Source organism: Choloepus didactylus, chromosome 1, assembly GCF_015220235.1.
Source record: "Choloepus didactylus isolate mChoDid1 chromosome 1, mChoDid1.pri, whole genome shotgun sequence".
NCBI lineage: Eukaryota > Metazoa > Chordata > Mammalia > Pilosa > Megalonychidae > Choloepus > Choloepus didactylus.
The window spans coordinates 9,942,439-9,956,715 of record NC_051307.1 but is presented as its reverse complement, the minus strand read 5'-3'; the positions used below and the strand labels follow the sequence as shown (position 1 = coordinate 9,956,715).

General features: G+C 43.4%; 1 protein-coding gene across 1 annotated transcript in view; it reads right to left on the bottom strand.

The window, feature by feature from the left end:
- The window catches only part of KCNJ6 (potassium inwardly rectifying channel subfamily J member 6), a 102,607-nt gene extending 100,068 nt beyond the window's left edge, over positions 1-2,539 (bottom strand). The window contains exon 1 of the mRNA XM_037847233.1: positions 1,627-2,539. Within this exon, the coding sequence (XP_037703161.1) occupies positions 1,627-2,524 (898 nt within the window). The 5' untranslated portion in view covers positions 2,525-2,539. The remainder of the gene's footprint in view (positions 1-1,626) is intronic.
- Between the last annotated feature and the right edge of the window lie 11,738 nt (positions 2,540-14,277).

The window sequence follows — 14,277 nt, the reverse complement described above, 5'->3', positions numbered from 1 at the left end:
ACCTCCCTCTTGCCCTACTGGGAGAGTTAATAGAATCCAAGGTAAAACCTGTGTGGCCAGTGGTCCGTCAGGCTGCTGGCGCCTGGACCCGCCTACCACTAGGGGGAGTCCTTGTGCTCAGCCAAGGTAGAGAAGCTTCCGGTCTGGGCCAAAGCTACAGAGCTCTCAGTTTGCTGTTTCCTCCTCACATTCCCTCCTCTCCGTCCCCCCAGCAATCCCTCCTCTCCCTCCCCTACAACTATTGCTGCAGAAGTGCTCCTAAAAGTCAGGCTCAAGTACAGATTGCTTCATTAAACTTTGCAGCATGTATTTAGTAGATCCCAACATTATTTAGTCATTAAAGCCATTTTCAGATTAGGTGCATGTTCTTTTTGTTCTATGGAAAGGAGAATACATACCTCTGCAGGCTTTAACTCACATGTTCATTGCTTGCTACATCTTTAAACCTTATTGCAAATGTTCACACCGCCATAGAGAAATTTGTTAGAGGCTGTGGCCTTGCCTGGGGGTTCAGGGAGTCAGGGACAGGGGACTGATGCTTTGATTTGAAAGGGAGACTTGGGATTAGGTTACTCATCACTTGTGGAAGAGGAATTTGGGGCCAGCCTTCTGGTCGTGAATTTTCAGCTGATATAAACCAACCCAGGGCCTCTAGTCCAAGACTTAAAAGCACAAAGGGCAGATTGCATCACTGAAGAGGATCCCCAGGCTAATATCCGTAACTCAGAAGAACAGTGAGGGAATTAATGAATTAGGGCTCCAGTCTATATTTTTCCCGTGAGGCATTATTGCTAGTTTAAGTCAGAGTTTACGGGTCTATTTTGTGGGATATTACAGATCAATATGGACAGAAGCTGCTTTACTGTGAGAATGTGTGAGACGTGTCAGGTTCAGATACGAGTGAACACCAACGACAAATGACTTCAATAAAAAGAGACCGTTTTCTCTACTGAGAACAGATCTTCCCTAAAACACAGCAATGATTAGACATTATAGCAGAAGGGCCAATAAGATTGTGATGAATGGCTCTTCCGCTTTTTTCTTTCCTACTGGAGCTGTTTACTGGGTCCTCATATTGTATCTCCTGGGATGTTAGCAGGTAGAGTGTGGAAAAAACACCAGGAGCTCATTTGATATAAGTTAAATGTAGCACACGGTATTCTATGAATCTTGCAAAGGGCTTCCGAAGAAGGGATAAAATTTCACTTTTATTAAAGCCGTTTGTCAGGCTTCCTTTGAAAGGCTTAACCTGTTCCTTCTGGCTTGGTGGTAAATAACCTCAAGTATTTCAGTTAGCAGTGTTGTAGAGGAATTGTAAAAGTGCTTTCGAGACAGGTCAAATTTTATTTGAAGTAAATATTTGGAAATTTATAATCTACCAAGTGGTGTATTTTTATTGTTTGTTAATTTGCTTTCCAAAGAGCTTTTTATAAGTTAAATGGTTAGACTTCTTGATAGATGTACTTGAGGTTATAGCACACATAGGCGTACTATTTCATGAAGCAAGGGGATGGTGCCAACAGTGAGAGACGTTTAATTTTCTACATTTGTAGTAAGTGGGAACATCATGTCCAGTTTAAAATGAGCATCGATCTCACAGATATCTCTGGAGGAAACAAGCCTTACCTGTCGCTTCCACCATTCCTTCCAGGATGACCACAATTTCCAGTTCCTCTTTGGGCAGCTGGGCTTTGGAGATCTCCCAGAATGGACTCTGCTGGTTAATTTCATGACTGATGATCAGCGGTGACACCAGAAACAGACGGTCATCGCCTGTGTAATACCCTACGTTGATGTCCGTCTGGTTCAGGGGAATGAACTCCCCCTCTGAGGTCTGTTTGGATTTGATCAGCTTGGCTCTGATGGAGGCCTCCACGATGTGGGAATTCCTCAGGTCCCCCACCCGGAACATCAGGCACAGTTTCCCATCCCGCATGGAGATGACCGCGTGGGTGGAGAAAACCAGGGTCTCCGCCCTCTTCTTGGGTTGAGATATTTTCACAAACATGCATCCCACCATGAATGCGTTGACAATGGACCCCAACACAGACTGGATTAAGAGGAGAATAATTCCCTCTGGGCACTTGTCCGTGATGACCCGGTAGCCATAACCGATGGTGGTTTCCGTCTCTATTGAGAATAAAAAAGCAGAGACGAACCCGTTGAGGTTGGTGACACAGGGAGTCCACGAGGGGTCCTCTATGTGGTCCATGTCTCCTCGGATATAAGCGATTAGCCACCAGATCATTCCAAAAAAGAGCCACGTCACTGTGTAAACCATGACAAAAATCAACAGGTTGAACCTCCACTTCAGGTCCACCAGGGTGGTGAAGATGTCGGTCAGGTAGCGATAGGTCTCCCTCACATTGCCGTGATGGACGTTGCACTTTCCGTCCTTCCTCACGTACCTCTGGATTTTCCTTTTGGCCCGGTCTCTGCTGATGTGTCTTGGCAGGTCGTCCCTAGCTTGCTTAGGCAACTTTGGCTGGTGGATGGCCACGGGGCTCTCCACGTCCTGATCCATGGAGTCTCCTTCCAGGACATTAGCTAATGGTTTGGAGAAAAGAAAAGAAAAACCAAATGAAACGCTAGCTCTTTGAGGATAATGGAAACACACACTTTGTATATGGCAGTGAAACAAAATACCATTTGTGTAGCTACTGACTGAGCAGAGGAAGCCTTTTTTATTGGATGCCATCCTGACAGGTCTCTAGGTGATTTGGACTGCCATGCTTTGCAGTCTAGCTTGCATAAGTACTTCACCACCCCTTCCATTGGGACAGAGCTTATTGCTGTGAAATTGTCTCCCTGCTGGCAAGTTCCATGGTGTCAGCTCTTACAGCAGGATGTCTCCCCCATCTATCCTAGGTGCCTTGGAATGTGAGAGGCAGTGCGCTTTGGAGCAAAGAATACTTTTTTTTGGATTCAGATAATCTTGGCTCTACCACTTAGCAACTGGGGGCTCTTGGACATGCTATCCAAATTCGTGGAGCCTCATTTCCTCATTTTCAAAATGGTGGTCCCGAAATCTAACTCATAGTGTTGCCGAAAGGTTAAGTGGGATCTCATAATGTGACAGTGCCTGGCAAGAAACAGGCATCCAATATATATTCCCTTCTTACTCTCTCTTATTTAAAGTAAGAGTTTGAGTGGGCACTTTCAATTGCTGGCTTTAAATTTCAGGCTGTCTGTTCTTTCTGTTTTTTTTTTTTTTTTTTTTTTTGTTGTTGTTGGTAACTAAGCAGGCACTGTACTTTAATGGTTGATTCAATGCCAAGGTTAAAAAAAATGTGTGGGGAAATGTTCTCTCTCTCCCTTTTTGTGTGTTTATACATTTGATTTGGTTTCTGCCTCAACATTTAAGATCTGCAGTTTTGGCTTATGGTTACTTTCTTTCTGATGGCCTTTGTGATTAATACATTGTACAATCATCAGTTAATGGTGCATTGAGAATGTTCTTCTAGCATCAGAGTGCAATGGGAAATTTGGAACTGAATCTTCTATTAAACACACATAAACACTGCATGAAATTTCTTGTTCAGCCAATAATTTCAAAGCTTCCTAGAAGTTTTACAAGCAGTTTCTTCCCCTGGGCTTTTATTCTCTGTCTTTTGACTCTGCCATGAATTGCCTTGGCAACTGCATTTTTCCCCCCTTGGTTAAAGGAGAAAAGCAGTTTGATGAGAAAGCATCATTTATCCGAATGAGACAATAGCTGGATATGGTACTTGAGTGGTACCAACTTAACTTATGGATGTTAAGGATGTTTGCTCACGGTTGGTTAGTTTCTTTAAAAATCTGTCCCATAGATCTGTGTTTCTTTATGTATTTCAGCACAAGAAAGAAAAAGCATTTGGTTTGCAGAGCTCCTGCTATTTTATTTGACTGCTTTCACTTTTAGATCATGCCCTGAATGGCCCATAAAGTGTCAATGAGCTTCTTCACTTTTTTTCCCCTTCTTAGAACAGACACGGGGACAGGAGTCAGAGAAGAGGCAGCTGAGGTTGGGTGGGGCCCGAAGTGGGGTGTGGCATCTGGATGGAGGCCAGAGGCCCGCTGCCAGCCCCCTCTCCATGGTGGGCACGGTCAGTTCTGAAAGGTCACCTCTGGCTTCTCACTGCTAATTTTGCCCGACTATGCGTAGGATCTCAAATGCGTGTGCATGATCAAGGATTGGAAAGAAATGCATGCAAATATTAGCAGGTAATTCTGGGTGCTGGGCTTATGGTGCTTTTAATTTTCCTCTTAACTGAATGACTTAGAGTCTCTAGATATGATTTCACATGGGACGATCTCCGGTCCCAAACTCTGCAAGACAGGGGAGGACTTGTCACCGCAGGGACGCGGGAGGACCTGGCGTGCAGTCGTGCCTTGACCACTGGTGAGCTGTCCGGCTGTGCAAAGGCCACCTGAGCCCTTGCTCTAGTCCCTAAGTGGAAGGAGAGGGATTGTTAGATAAGCCGACCCTTCCAAGGCTGGTGATGTGTCTTACTTTAAAAACATCATGGAGGAAATCTGTATCCCCTACATTTGAACCTGCTTCCCCCCTTTTCTGGCTCAACTGTAAACTTCAAGCACCAGGCATTTGTCCTGAACTGGTGGCACCTTTTGGGAAGGGTAGTGGGCAGGGGTGACTGTGCTGGGCACACAGTGAGGCTGTCAGCTGACCCCAAAAGGGCTCCGAGGCTTCACCAAAGAGGTTCCTTTTTTTCCCTTTCTTTTTAAAAAGTATATTTCTATCAGTTTTAAGAATATTCTTCTACTCCAAACCCATAAAAAAAATGATGGTGTTGCCTTCAATCAAGAGATGTTTGTGTCATTAACAGGACTGAAGAAATTTTTCAATGTAACTTGTCAGGTATGATTGACAGTTAGGAGACTTAATCTCTGCTAAGTGGCCCTTTCCCCCCCGCTTGTGTCACAAAGCACTGGTGATCCACGTCAGGGCTGCATCTGTGCCTCTGACCATCCTACACAAATGCAGGCCCCCCGTGTGACAAGGAGCACTTGCTGGGCACACTCACACCTTCCCATTTTACTAACCGTCCAGCAGGCAGCATGTCTGGAATCACCTTGTGGTGCCTGAACCCTGTGTATCTTGCAACTGCTACATTATAGCTGGCAGGTCTACTTTAATTTAATTGACTAAAGATACAAATGCTTTGTTAGATGGCATATATTAAATTACTAAATGGAAAAATAATTTAATATTATTAAATTATTTTTAATAATTTATAATAATAATATGAATATAATAGCTTTTGGCTCAACCACATTTTCCGGCTCCTCGGCACCTAGGGGTGATGGCTTGATTAATTTGGCCCATCTGGGAGTGCTGTGGGCCCTTCTGGGCCTGGGCTGCTCATAGGGGATGTGCTGTGTCCACCTCCCCCACTGGTGGACCATGGGGTCATGGGATGGGTGACCCTGGTCCCTGAGCCTGTAGTGGAGAGCTGCCATTTGAGTAGGAACAAGAAAAAAAATTGTGTTCGAGCCATCAGGTATTTTTGTGTCTGTTATTAAACTGAGAATTCTCTAATGATTTGGGCAGAAAAATTGATGCTTCTAAGCAGTTGGGAGAGGTATCAGGGGAACCGGTTAAGGGAAAGAGCTGGGAGAGAGAAACGAAGGTGGAAGGTGGCCAGCTAGAGTTTGGTGTCTCTAATGAATTAGCATGTGGCTAATCAGCTAATTGGATGTGTTTGGTGTTGGGGGAAAATGTAAATGCCTACACCATTGAAGTGCCTTTTAAGAACAAAACGAAAGCAAACAAAGAAAGCCAACCTCCCCGTGCCTCAGGGGGGCACACCTGCAGCCAGGTAAGGGATGCAAGGAAGGTATACTAGGGAGAGACGGGAAAGCAAGGCTGAGCTTCCAGCTTAACAGGGCAGGTAGGAGATGCAGGCACGGCTAAGGGAGAAACCAAAAAAAAAAAAAAAAAAAAAAAAAAGAAAAAAGCCAATTAAATGTGAGAGTACTTGGGAAATAGAAGAGACTGAAATAGGAGGCAGGAAGTGCCAAATCCAGTGATGTAGCAGCTTGGGGGTTGGGGTGGGGTGCAGGAAGGGTCTGTGGCCCTGGCAAAAGAGGAGGAGGGCCTGTCTATGGCCAGAGCGTCACAGGGAAAGTTGGACAAGGGTGCATGTGCCTTCCCAGCTCTGATAATGCCCAGTCAGCGCCAATGCAAATGATTGCAAGGGAAATACAGAAGGGGATGCTAATAATGCCTTTTAACATTTCTTTCTTAGAATCCCCGGTGTGAATTGAAGGGGTTGATTTGCACTGTGTTTCCAAGTAGCATTTTGAGTGACTCTGGAGGGAAAGCGGCAGCTGCAGTTGTGAGAGCAGACATTTCTCCTCAAGTCTGCCCAGACTACAAACATAAACACCTTCTCTCTCGCCACCCTCGCCCCTCAAGCCCACTCAGGAGCAGGCTGGGGCCTGGCCTTCCTGGCCGCCATGCTTTTATGGCCCCCTGGGTCATGGGGATGGGTTGATAAGATCATGTGCACACAGTGAAGTGCTGTGCAAATGTGCCAGAGCAGGGAAGCGTGACACCTGAGGATTTGGATGGTTTACTCCAGAGTTGCTTTCCTAGGTTTTGGCTTAATAGGAAAGGTGGGCTTGCTTGAAACAGCCTGCTTGTTCTCTTTTATTTTTCAGAAAGGTGATCAGTTTACACAGAACCTAAGATGAAAAATAACCGAGTTTTGAAATATAACCGGAATGAAATAATGGCAAACTATGGAGCCACAGGCTGGGGGGCACCCCGGTCCCTGAATTATTGGAATTCTGCTTTGCACTTTAAGAGCAGCTGTCATCACAGGGAAGGCTGGAGGGGGGGTGGCACTCTGGCCTGTTGTAGATGCTTTCCTTCTTGATGGAAGATTTTTACATTTTAAATTATATATGAATTTTATGGGTGAAACATCCAGTACTTTGAGAATTTTTAATGGCATGGGGAAAACCCAACTGTGAAAAAACTGACTATGCGTAGGTCTCAAATGAGTGTGCATGATCAAAGATTGGAAAGAAACGCATGCATATGTTAACAGGTAATTCTGAGTGCTGGGCTTAAGGCTGCTTTTCATTTTCCTCTTAAACTTTCTGATTCTAATTTTCTAGAATGAGTTTATATACTTCTATAACAAAAAAGGGAATTTTCAAACAAAATGTTTAGACATTCTTCTGTCTTCTGATGTAAGGAATTTGTCATACAAATTGCTAAATAATTAACGTGGAAATAAATGAGGTCCACCCAAATGACAACAAGCAAAGGTTATTCATTCAGAGCTCGCTCCAGCAAGGGAGTTGGCCACCATGAGTTGGGTTTGGCAGAGACTCAAAGAAGGCAGAGTGGGAAAGCCTCATAGTGGAAGGAGGGACGATTTCAGGTATACCTGATTGGAGGCTGCTGGCTTGGGGAGGCTGGGGGTGGGCTAACTTGAAGTAGGGCATCCTATGTGGTTGGTTGGGGAAGCATTTTTGGCTTTTTCTCCAATTGGTCCTCAATTGAAGGTAGGCGCAAAAATTAGGGAAGCTGTCAGTTACTGATCAAGTCCTGGCTATTCTGAGTCAATTGTTATGGGATTGTGGTTTGACTTCTCAGACTGGTTTCTGTAGAGGGTGGTTAGAGAACTAGACTGGTTGTTGCAGAGAGTGGGTCAGAAATCTATTTTTTTAAATATGGTTTGGCTGTTGTCTGTTTGTGTCTTCAGTCTTTCATTAAAAAGGGCTTGATCTGAAGGTATTCCATCCCACATGTCTGATAATTTAGAAACTGAGACAGTTGCTCAACTTGAATTGGGGAAAATTAAAACTAAACTTAATGGAGGCCTTGTAGGGGAATATTAACGGAAGGAGCAGCGGGAACACAGAGGGCTCGTGTGTGTGAAGCCACCTGAGGGGCAGAGACCCAGAGGACAGTGTGGGTCAGCTGTCCCCCTGTGCCTGGTCTACCTGCCCCCATAGGAAGAGGAGGTCAGGGAGGCCTGGGGACGCCAGGGGCTGGTACAGTGAGCTGCAAGGAAAAGGAACAGATGCAATCTCTCTGTCATGTTCAATTCTATTTCAACTGTTCAGGCAGTGTCCTTCATGACACAGAGGCATGGAATTTTCCATATTGAAAATGACTACTTGAATAGTTTTCATGTTGATGAGCGTCCCTAGATGGTTTAGCCAATCTGGCTCCCTTTTCTTTTACTTTACTTTTCTGCACACATCCTCCTTCCTAATCAAAAGAATGTGGTGACTTTGCTCAAGTACTCTTCAGTAGAGGGGGCAATTTAATTTAAAATGCAGGGCATCTTGCCATGTGAGGTCTATCTATGACTGAGCTCTGGGAGAACCTCATTGTGAAGAAGTTTAACAAGTTAAAATGCAACATGAAAACAGAGGTAAGGGAAAGGGACACTGGGAAGGTATCGGTAAGAACACATCTAAATCCATCTTGGGTGGAGAGTAGGATGGGTTTGCTCCAGGAAGTATGTGCTTCTTGATGGATGAAGGCTGGGATGGTGGGAGGCATTTGAAAAGCAGGAACAGTGTGTATAAAAGTCATGTAGGTATGAAATAGTTTTGCTTGGAAATTGTGCTGGTTTGGATATATTATGTCCCCCAAAATGCCATGTTCTTTAATGCAATCTTGTGGGGGCAGATATATTAGTGTTGATCAGGTTGGAATCTTTGGATTAGGTTGTTTCCATGGAGATGGGACCCACCCAACTGTGGGTAATACCTCTGATTAGATTATTTCCATGGAGGTGTGGCCCCACGCCTTCAGCATGGGTCTTAATTAAATCACTGGAGCCACAGAAGAGCTCAGACAGTAGGTGCTACTGGTGCAGCTGAGAGAGACATTTTGGAGACAACTGTTGAAAGCAGACTTTTGTTGATGCTTTGGACATACTAGCCCAGAGTTTGCCCTGAGAAGGTAATGCCATTTTAAAATGCAACCTGGGAGCAAGCAGACACCAGCCACGTGCCTTCCCAGCTAACAGAGGTTTTCCAGACACCATCGGCCTTCCTTTGTTGAAGGTGTACTTGTGTTGATGCCTTAATTTGGAGATTTTCATGACCTTCAAACTGTGACTTTGTAACAAAATAAACCTCCTTTAAAAACGCCAATCTGTTTCTGATATTTTGCATAATAGCAGCATTAGCAAACCAGAGCAGGAATGGTAGAGATTCTCTGCCCCTGGATTATGGTAAGTGTACTGGTTTGTGTATATTGTGTCCCCCAGAAAAAGCCATGTTCTTTGATGCAATCTTGTGGGGGCAGACATATTAGTGAGGATTAAGTTGGAATGTTTGGGTTAGGCTGTTTCTGTGGAAATGCACCCCATCCAATTGTGGGTGATAACTCTGATTGGATAATTTCCATGGAGGTGTGGCCCCACCCATTCAGCATGGGCCTTGATTAGTTCACTGGAGCACTAGATAAGCTCAGACAGAAGGAGCGAGCTTGCTACAGCCAAGAGGGATGCTTTGAAGAATGCACAGGAGCTGAGGGAGGAACTGCAGTTTACAGAGAAATTTTGGAGATGGCCTTTGAAAGCAGACTTTTGCTCTGGAGAACCTAAGAGAGGACAAATGCCCCAAGATCAACTGAGAGTGACATTTTGGAGAGAATCTGAAGCCTAGAGAGGAATGTCCTGGGCAAAAGTCATTTTGAAACCAGAACTTCAGAGCAGATGCGAGCCACTTGCCTTCTCAGCTAGCGGAGGTTTTCCGGACACCATTGGCCATCCTCCAGTGAAGGTACCTGATTGTTGATGCATTACCTTGGACACTTTATGACCTTAAAACTGTAACTTTGTAACCAAATAAACCCCCTTTATAAAAGCCAATCCATTTCTGTTGTTTTGCATTCTGGCAGCATTAGCAAACCAGAACAGTAAGAATGGGGGAAATGTTGAGAGATGAGGACAGAGAGGTAGAAGAGAGCCTCTGTACCAGGGAAGTGATATGACTGAAGATTTTATATGCTTTACAAAGATTCCTCTGGAGGATCCTGGTGTGGGGTACAGATTAGGTGCAGAGGCTGGCAAACTTTTCCTGTATATGGCTAGATAATCAACATTTTAGGCTTTGTGGTCAACATTAAGTCTTCATGGTATAGTCTTCTTTGTTTTTAAATTGTTTTTTACAACCTTTAAAAATGTAAAAACTATTCTCTGCTCTTGGCTCATGGGCAATACAAAAAGAGGCTGCTGGCTGGATTCGGCTCACTGGGCTAATTTGCTTGGATTTGCTATTGCTGGTGAGTGGGGGAAACAGCTAGGAGCTGAATTGAGAGAGCAGCAGTGAGGGTGGGGAGGTGGCAATATATTTGGGAGTGAATAAGAGGGGGTTAACTAACAGAACTGGGAAACTCACCAATGCGGGGGAAGAAGGCAGGAGAGCAATGGGGAGGGCGGTGGTAGGACAGCTGGGACAGGGAAGATTGGATTTTGGAGGGCAGCAGAGGATGCTGACTTGGAGTGGTCAGTTTCAAGTGTCTGCAGACAACCAGGAGAGCTGTCCAGTGGGAAATCAGGAGTGTGGGGCTGAAGCTGACGGGAGATTGGGACTGGGCTTTAGATTTGAAAATTAATCGGTGTGTATGAATGGAAGTTGCAATTGTGGGTATGGTGAAAGTTTCCAGGGAGACTGTACAGAATGAAAAGGTAACGGAGACGACAGGACCCTGGAAAACAATTTGCATTCAGAATTCATAAGCAGGGGAGGGACTGAGAAAGTGATGGGAAAGGAGTAAGGAGTCCTGCTAAGCAGCCACGTGGACACAGGGGGGCGATACTCAGCACGTGCGGTCGGGCAAATGGTTGTCCACTTGGAAGAAATACGATGTATCTCTTCCTTGCTTCTTATATCAGAATAAATTCCAAACAGTTCCAGGATTTACAGTAAAAAGTAAAACTACAGAAGGTCTAGAAGAAGATGTGAGTATTCTTATAATTCTAAGAGTTGAAAAGGACTTTTTAAACATGATACGAATCCAGAAACTTTAAGAAGATTCATAACTTTGACAAGTTAAAGATTCAGCATGTCTGTGGAAAAAAAAGAGACAACCTTGGAAAAATACTTGCAACGCATAACATATGTAGCTTGATTTAGGAAAGAGGTAAATATCCTTAATAGAAAAAAGGTGACAGGAAAGGAATAAAGAATTCATGAGAGAAGAGGCTCACACGGCTAATAAATGTATAGAAGACTGTTCAACAGTACAAAGTCAAAGCAAATAATACACGATAACACTTTTTGCCCTAAAATTGGCAAAACTGAAAAAAAATGATATGCAATATGTGCAGTGTGTGTGTTGGGAGAGCAAGTGGAATTGTGAAGTCTTATAAGACATGGAAAACGGCACAGTATTCCTGGAGGGCAGAATGATAGTAGGTATCACAATTTACAAATGAGTATTTGCCCTGGACTGGAAGACATTTATTTTAAGGAGATAATTTCACGTATGTTCATAAATTTATGCACAGGGATGTATTGTACCCTCTTTAATAATAGTGAAACTTAGCAGCAACTTAAATGTTTATTAACAGAGTACTAGTTAAATAAATTATCACAGATAAAGTCAACAGAACATTATGTGGTCATTAAAAATGGTTTTCTCAGTATTTTGAGGTCTTCACATCTTTGTGCCAAGATGACTTTCTCAATGAAAACACACATTTACTGCCCTTTAAAATTTGTAACCACTGCCCCCAGCTCCCACAATTGCTCTCGCTGAGCTACTGTTTTCTTTTAACCATAGGATTGTCACCTTCCAACATGATGGATGTTATTTACAATGTTCATTTTTTGTTGCCTGTCAGCCCATGTTGGAAGGTAAGTTTTCCTGAGGGCAACTGTTATTCACCGAAGGATTTCAGGCCTCCCAAAAAATGTATGACATATGGTACAGGCCCTCAGTGACTCTGTATTGAGCGAATGAGTCTGTGTTTATTGATCTTGCACGCCATCCATGATATAGTATTAAGTGAAAAAGCAGAATGGGAAATATATAGTGTATTTTATATATACTGCCTTCTTGTATAAATGTGTGTTTGTAAATATGTGTGTGTGTGTGTGCATATAAAAGAATGTTATCCAAAATGTTAATTTTGATTAATCTCTGAGTTGTAAGTTTGTGGGTGTTTTTGCTTTCTATTTCAATTTTTCTATATTTAAATTTTCCCTTAATATTCTTCTATCATTTAAAATTCAGCAGAAAATGTACAGCTATTTCTGTTTTGAATAAGCAAGAGAAGTCTGCTGATTGCTACTGAGAGGTGTCCCCTGGACTTGGCAACTGGGAGTCTGTGGTCACCTTGGTGAGGGGTGTCAATTGAGAGATGGCGTCTAAAGCCAGAGCTCAGTGGGTTGAGGGGTCTCAGTCTATGGGGGAGGGAGGGAAGGCAAGTGTAGACTGTATTCAAAGATGAAGTGAGATGGAAGGACAGAGGCTTACGTGTGTGTGTGTGTGTGTGTGTGTGTGTGTGTGTGATATGGGTGTGTGTAAGTGAAGTCAGGGAAATGCTAAGAAGTTGGGGGGGTGGGGGTGGGTGGGGTTGACCATATAAGGAAGGGGGAAAATTGGAGGAGTGAGATGTTTGATGGAGTGGATGTCAATACAGAATGCTATCAAGACCGCAGGTGAGAAAGATCAAGAAAAATTAAAGAAAGAAGGACAAGACATCCTCTCAGAGAGGTAGCTATGATGTGGGGAGGAAGGGAGAAAAATGGGAAAGGAATGGTGCAGACATTTTTCAGGGTTTATGTTGTGAAGGAGCTCCAATTTGGCTCATTTTTGAGTGTGGATTTCAAGAAAACCATCTTTTAGCAGACTCATTGAACTGAACCTGCATCTAGCAATGCAAATAACCAAACTCAGCATAATCAGAGACTAGGAAAAGCTCTGTGCATCCTTTCTGGTCATGAAAAGCATATATAAGATTCAAATGAGGGGAGATTAGCTTAGAAAATTCATCCTTGTGTTACTTCAAGAAAAGGTTTAAAACAGCTATGGATTGCAGGCAGTGAGGTTGCAGACTAAAGAAAGATTGGGACTTTTCCATTATATTCATTCCAGCCCTTTTTGATTTATAACCAGATACTACTTACTGATGCTTTTGGATGTATTTATAAAATTTTGAACTATAAAGGAGTAATACAGAAGAGCATATGGAAGGAAATGCTCCCATTTTATGACCCAGACTCATTTGAAAGATGATTCAGGGCTGTAGTTAGAAGTGGTGCCTGACACTCAAAATCAATTGTTTCCATTTGGCTCCTTGTCCTAATGCTTATCTTCTTGCATAAGTCCTTATCTAAAGTTTTTCCATTGCCAGGGACTGGTGATAATGCTTGTCATTTATGTCTGATGTATGATGTGAAGGTGAATTTTTTTTTTTTTATTCTGTAGCTATGAGCTATTGTGACTGTGGGAGATTATTATAATCAGAAATCCAGAGAGCCTGGAAAGTTTAAAGTCATAGTGGTAAAATAGTTTCCACATTCAGCTGGGAACTTGTAATATCTAATAAAGGGCAAGGAGTCCTCTTGAAGTTTTAGTTGGGGCCCCACAGAGTGCATTAAATTTAGAAAGTGTAGGTACCCACTGTAAGGTCACAAGACTGCTGTTGGCTTTTCTCTGGCAATGGCTTTGAAAAATGTGCAATTTGATTGCTTAGAGGAGATAAATGACAGGTTACTTGGGGTGGATTAAGGAGACTGACATGCAACACCCTGATTTCTCTTTCAAAGGGCTTTCAAGAATCAGATTTTTGACAGAACCGTTAGCAACCTTGCAGGACTACTGTGTACAGTTGTGTAGGTTGTCCACTATACAAGGTGCGCTGGTTTGAATGTATTATGTCCCCCAAAATGCCGTTATTTTTGACGTAATCTTGTGTGGGCAGACATATCAGTGTTGATTAGACTGTAATTCTTTGAGTGTTTCCCTGGAGATGCACCCCACCCAACTGTGGGTGATGACCCTGATTGGATAATTTCCATGGAGGTGTTACCCCACCCATTCAGGATGGATCTAAATTAAATCACTTGGGCCATATAAATTAGCTGACAAACAGAAGGAACTCAGTGCAGCGAGAGTGACATTTTGAAGAGGAGCTACAGCCAAGAGGGACACTTTAAAGAATGCACAGAAGCTGAGAGAGTAGCTGCAGATGAGAGACAGTTTGAAGACGGCCGTTGAAAGCAGATGCTTGCTCCGGAGAAGCTAAGAGAGGACAAACACTCAAGAGCAACTAAGAGTGACATTTTTGA